Raw genomic sequence first — 6,000 nt, 5'->3', positions numbered from 1 at the left:
ACATATACAATACAAAATGCAAAATGGTACATAATATCATCTGTATACACACACACACACACACACACACACACAAACAGATCTACATGCTTACGGGAAAGGTTCGGGCAAGTTTTTCTGCTCATTGGGACGCAGACTGAGCCGCTTGTAGAAGAGCCGCCAGTCGAAGGCTCCCCGGCCCCCGTGGTCCTGGGCCGTGTAGGCGAAGGTGGCTTGGTTAATCACGTCGATGAGCGGACACACGACGGTCCGGTGGTTGTTCAGGATGGGATCTGCAGACAGTGGCGTGTTAATTATTGATGAATCTAAGTAAAAGCAGAATATATAAATTTGTGATTACTTAAACTCTGTACCAGATTAGCAACACTTTTCCTAATAATTACATGTGTTACTATCCGATACAGAGAATTGAGTGGGTATGTAGCATGCTATAAATAATTCGAGAATACAAATTTTATATAAAAAGCCATTAAAAATCAATACCAGTGATCTTGTTTCCTGGCATAAATATTTGTATGGTGTGTACGATACATACACATACACATACACATACAGTATTCTCCCGAGGTTCGCGCTACCTCAGTTTCGCGATCCTCGAGTTGGCGCTTAGTCCTAAATTCTTACCATTTCCGAGTTTCGCGCATGCGTCAAGCGCTATACATACAGTAAACCCCGCCAAGTCTCTCTCTCTCTCTCTCTCTCTCTCTCTCTCTCTCTCTCTCTCTCTGTGTGTGTGTGTGTGTGTGTGTGTGTGTGTGTGTGTGTGTGTGTGTGAAAATAAGAACAATCCTGAGGATTGCTAAAGAGAATGAGACTGATTGTAAACGAAAATGGAATTATATAAGTGACAGAGTGAGAAAGGATGAAGCGAAAAGAGAGTGAGAAAGGATGAAGTAAAAATGACACATAATGAATGAGGGGGAGAGAAAGAGAGCGAGGTATCACTCCCTTGTCCCTTATCTCTGAAAGATAAGGAGGGGAGGTGACTGGGAGGGAAGTTTGAGACGAGACGAAAGAGGAAGGGAGAAGAAAGAAAAAAAAAGGAAAGAAGAAACCTAACCGGAGAAGGAGAGTACATGGGGCAAGGAAGTGGAGGAAGGGTGAATGAAGAGGATGCGAGGACGAAGAGAAAATAGAAAGAAGTAAGTAGCAAGGGTGAGAAGCGAGCGAAGAGAAAACGGAAAGAGAAAGTGCACACACACACACACACACACACACACACACACATACGGTTTTAGATATGATGGTACTGCACGACTGTACACACACACACACACACACACACACACACACACACACACACACACACACACACACACATTTTTTTATGCAAAGGTGCTGCACTGCCACAGCACTGCTTTACGCTGGATGTGAGGACAACACACACACACACACACACACACACACAGTTCTGGGCCAAGCTGCCAGAATGAATAAGCGTTTTCACAGTGTTTTCAATACACCGAGTTTCGCGATCCTTGAATTTAGCGCCGTGCCTTCAGAAGGTAAGCGCGAAACTCGACTGACTGTGGGCATTAAATATTCCAGCTATAATACAAAATATGAATACTATTTCATCAAATTAGTTGTTTTACTGACTTAAAATATAATCCTTGTCTAAATGATTCAACTAAAATCAGATTTCAAAAGAATAATATAATTTTGCTGTCCTCTTCTTTAGCCTCAAATAGTCATAACGATAGAAAATGATAACATCTCGAGTAAACTTCAACATATATGAGATAAAGCGTCAAATGTACGGGCGTATTGGTAAGTCATGGCAGCATCTCAGAAGTAAAATGAAAATGTAAGATAGAAAATCAAATCTACAAAATAAAATAATACAGGAGACACTGAAGGACACCGGAACAGCACGACCAGACAAGCAGATCTCCTCACCTAGCAGTGGTGGCAGCCAGTTGGTCATCACCTCACAGTGCGAGTCGAGGACCACAATCACGTCGCCCTTCGCTTTCTTGGCACCCTCCTGGCGAGCCACAATCAGCCCCTTACGGTATGGCAGACGCACCACCATCGCCTTGGGGACATACCTTTTCAGCCATGTCTCAAGGGGTGACTGTAGAAAGTCTGTGGGTGTAAAAGGCTGATGAGATAAATGGTGGGGGAGCGGCGATGTACAATAATTAGTCAGTGTAGTGTAAGTAACAATGGCATGCACGGTCTGAACATAGACGCAAAGAACATCATATCATCATCATCATCATTCTCCTCCCCCTCTACAAATCTACAACAGAACAAAGGCATACCACAACAATTCATCCCCTCATTTCTGTCAGTCTTCCATCTATCCCAGGCAACTCCCGCAAACCTAATCTCCTCTCCAGTTCCTCAAGGCGGTGGTCACACAAAAGCATGTGTATGAAAGGCCATGTAGCATAGAACTGGCACTGATTGAGGCTCAGACCAAAAACTTTGAAACCTGTAGCTCAGAATAAGGACAGTGATAAGGATTAAAGAGAGACATCTCGAAATATTTGGGCGACATTCATTTAGTGTGCATGTGCTTGTATTCATCGTAATATACCGAGTTTCATTACCAGTGTGTGCGCATGTGTGGACTCACCCTTCATACTACTGCCATCGTCCACCAGTATGATCTGCCGGAGGACCTCAGGGGGGGAGCGGTGCAGGACAGACACCACAGTCCTGAGCAGCGTGGTCCAGTGCTCCTCGAAGAACGGGATGACGACGCTGACTGTGGGAAGGCGCTCCGAGTACCTCTTGAGGGCGCATCTGGTCGGGGCAAGGAGGAGGTTACGTAAGTAGTAGTAGTAGTAGTAGTAATAGTAGTAGTAGTAGTTGAAGGAGGCGGTCAAAAAGATGATTGTAATGTGATCCTCGTGTTAAATGTAGGAAAACAGATTTTATCAGTTTATTTTCAGAGAGAGAGAGAGAGAGAGAGAGAGAGAGAGAGAGAGAGAGAGAGAGAGAGAGAGAGAGAGAGAGAGAGACTCGTATTTAGAAATGCTTTGCTCTCTCACCGCGACTATTTTCAAAGGTCACATACCGTGTTCTCAAGAGTCTTTATCCTGTTAATAAGGTAAATGTTAATCTGTCGCTAGAGTCGTATAAACACCCTTAAAGACCCGTGTAACTTCATTTAGAGACTTGAAACTAGTTAGGGTGCGGGCAGAAGTGTTTTAGAATAAGGGGCAAAGAGAGAGAAAGACCGACCTGGCATGCTCCCCCTCTCCTCCCTTCAGGCCATGCAGGGAAGTTCATTGTGACGAAATGTGGACAGCTGGCAGTATGTACGCACCAGCCAGGGAGAAGAGACGATCCAATCAGCATACTCAAGCTCCCTTCCTATCCCCAACATCCTTCTCCTCCACCTCCACCTCCCTCCCCCAAGCACCATCCTCTTCTTCCTTGCCTCTCTCTCTCTCTCTCCTCCTCTCTCTCTCTCTCTCTCTCTCTCTCTCTCTCTCTCTCTCTCCGTTCCCTATTAGCTACCCTCCTCCACCTCCTTCCAATCCAACTACAACTATTACTCAAAAAATAATTGATTGAAATATCACTAAACGCTCCACTATACAAGGAAGAAGAGAAAAATTCATCCCATTTGATAATAACTCACACCAACTCATTCCAGCATCAACAACATCACGATAACACAATAACACTGAAAAGGAAAGGAGCGAAAAGTAACGCTGAGGGAAAGGAATGCTGGGAATGAGAAAGAGGATTGGGTATTAAATATTTAACTTTATTCTCCCCCATGGGCGTCACCACCACTAGCCGGATGAGCGTAAGGGTGGAGGGTCAGTTGATGCGTAGAAAGGACAGTTAGCATTCTTTTGATACCTCATCGTGACTACTTTTAGCTGCCAGTAGTGGAGGTTATAAAAATTTTCAAGAGTAGTTCACGCAAATATTCAGTATCTATAAATTGAAAAATGTTTGGGAGAGAGGACTGGTGTTCTTATCTGATACTGCTATCACATTCCCGTACTGGAGATAACTTTCCTTTTAATACTATCAGGTTCGTGAGGTATCTTATGCGCCAAATACTTGAGTTGGTCTTAAAAATGCACATCGTTTCCTCTATGGTGTTTTAGCCTTGTTCTGCCAGGGATTTTCCACTTCAGCTTAAGTGCGTCCATTCTTACCACTGACTTCAATCAGCATTTCCAAGCACAGATCCCACCCGTCGCATCTTCACAGGTGACCTCGTTTACAAAATCAGATATCGCATGCTCAAATATTTAAGCGTCTCACAGAGTTTCAACATGCTCTGGTGGAAGTTGTATGATTTTCAAGAGTGTTTTCATGATTATTGGCAATTTTACAGGGATTCTGCTTCAGCATCCAAGAGCTCAAAGCGTTTTAAAACAGAACGAAGAGTTTCACAATACAAGGCGTACGGAATTTACAGCCTCGCAAAATGGCTCAACTTCCGCGCTACAGACCTAAACACGGCCAAGGGAAACAGCCGCCTAGCATGCACACTAGCACATAAACAATACGTAGAGGGATGACGTGGCGTGCTTAAGAAAGATATCTTGTTTACTCCAGTCATCTCACGCCATAGTGTCTAGATGGTGGTGGTTTATAACGAACAAAGTACAAACAAGGAAAAGTTATGAGTCAATCTACAAGTTAAATGTTATTCATTGTGAAGGCTAACACTCCACGGCTCTCCTCGTTTCCTGCAAGTGCAAGATATGTTAACAATTTTTAACTGTTTTATCCTACCATGGAAACCAAAACATTTAAACATTTCTTTTAGTAACACAATAATCAGCACACACACACACACACACACACACACACACACACACACTAGACGCTGAGAGAGAGAGAGAGAGAGAGAGAGAGAGAGAGAGAGAGAGAGAGAGAGAGAGAGAGAGAGAGAGAGAGAGAGAGAGAGAGAGAGAAGGGGGGGAGGTAGGGGGGGATGAACGAGTGGATGTCTATGAACTCCATGAGGGAACAGGTTTCCTATTTGCCTTCAAATGACTGGACTACGGTGTCTGCGTCAGTACAAGGGTCAGGTTACTCAATGTCTGCTGAGCAAAGTCACGCACAACAGAGCATGACACGTGGAAATAAACTGAAGAACACGTGGCAAGACAAGTGTGTGTGTGTGTGTGTGTGTGTGTGTGTTTCAGGAATGACTCTACCTTCCCTCTCATCCACATGTTACCGTCTCGTCTCCCCAACACCTGTAAAACGGATACACCTGCCACACTAAGTACAGGTGTGTGAAAAATATTGATTGGACAAAATTAAGTTGAATGATATTGACACAAACATTTTTCTTCAAACACCTAAACGCTTAAATATTCTTATACGGTCACTTCAGAAGACACATGGTACTGGACACACAACACACAAACACACACTCTTGAGAACAAAACTTTATACGATAAAGTTTCAACTCAGTTTCAGAGAGAGAGAGAGAGAGAGAGAGAGAGAATTATGAAACGGATGACCACAGATGTTTGCTCAGGTGTACGGGGAGATGTGTGTGTGTGTGTGTGAGAGAGAGAGAGAGAGAGAGCAGCTTTACACGTGGCGTCTAGTGTTACATGCTATACAGTCACACCAGATAAGAGTGAACACTTTGTAACCAGATAAACATTCCTAACAAGCCTGTCTTTCCGTCCCTCCCTTCATCGCGCGTCTCAAAATAACTCCAATACCTCCCATTCCCTTCCAATAAGGCGCCGTAATAATGCAATAAGCGGTGACGAGAGGGTCGAGTCGATGAAAACGGGGTTGGTTCCTGTATCGACCCCAAAGGAACGCCGCCGCAAGCGTCACCTGTGGCTGCTGCACTCTTGCTACGGCTACTTAGTGGTGTGTGTGTGTGTGTGTGTGTGTGTGTGTGTGTAATAATTTTTTTTTTTGTTTATTCATGTATTTGTGATTCCTGAGTGTATCCGTCTCACTTATGAGTGTTTCAATCTTTATGAGTGAATTTCAACGTTCATGAGTGAATTTCAACGTTCATGGGTGTATTTCAACGTTCATGAG

The 6,000-nt window shown here is 43.9% G+C and overlaps 1 protein-coding gene across 1 annotated transcript in view; it reads right to left on the bottom strand.

Annotated features, from left to right (window-relative positions):
• LOC135109260 (N-acetylgalactosaminyltransferase 6-like) overlaps positions 1–6,000 on the bottom strand; it is a 28,041-nt gene that overhangs the window by 14,072 nt on the left and 7,969 nt on the right. The window contains exons 3-5 of the mRNA XM_064020528.1: positions 2,585–2,754; positions 1,900–2,088; positions 96–272 (exon numbers count right to left, since the gene is read on the bottom strand). Of these exons, the coding sequence (XP_063876598.1) occupies positions 96–272; positions 1,900–2,088; positions 2,585–2,754 (536 nt within the window). The remainder of the gene's footprint in view (positions 1–95; positions 273–1,899; positions 2,089–2,584; positions 2,755–6,000) is intronic.

This window comes from Scylla paramamosain, chromosome 18 (genome assembly GCF_035594125.1).
Source record: "Scylla paramamosain isolate STU-SP2022 chromosome 18, ASM3559412v1, whole genome shotgun sequence".
Taxonomy (NCBI): domain Eukaryota; kingdom Metazoa; phylum Arthropoda; class Malacostraca; order Decapoda; family Portunidae; genus Scylla; species Scylla paramamosain.
The sequence above is the reverse complement of the archived record's forward strand: the minus strand, read 5'-3'. Positions and strand labels throughout refer to the sequence as shown.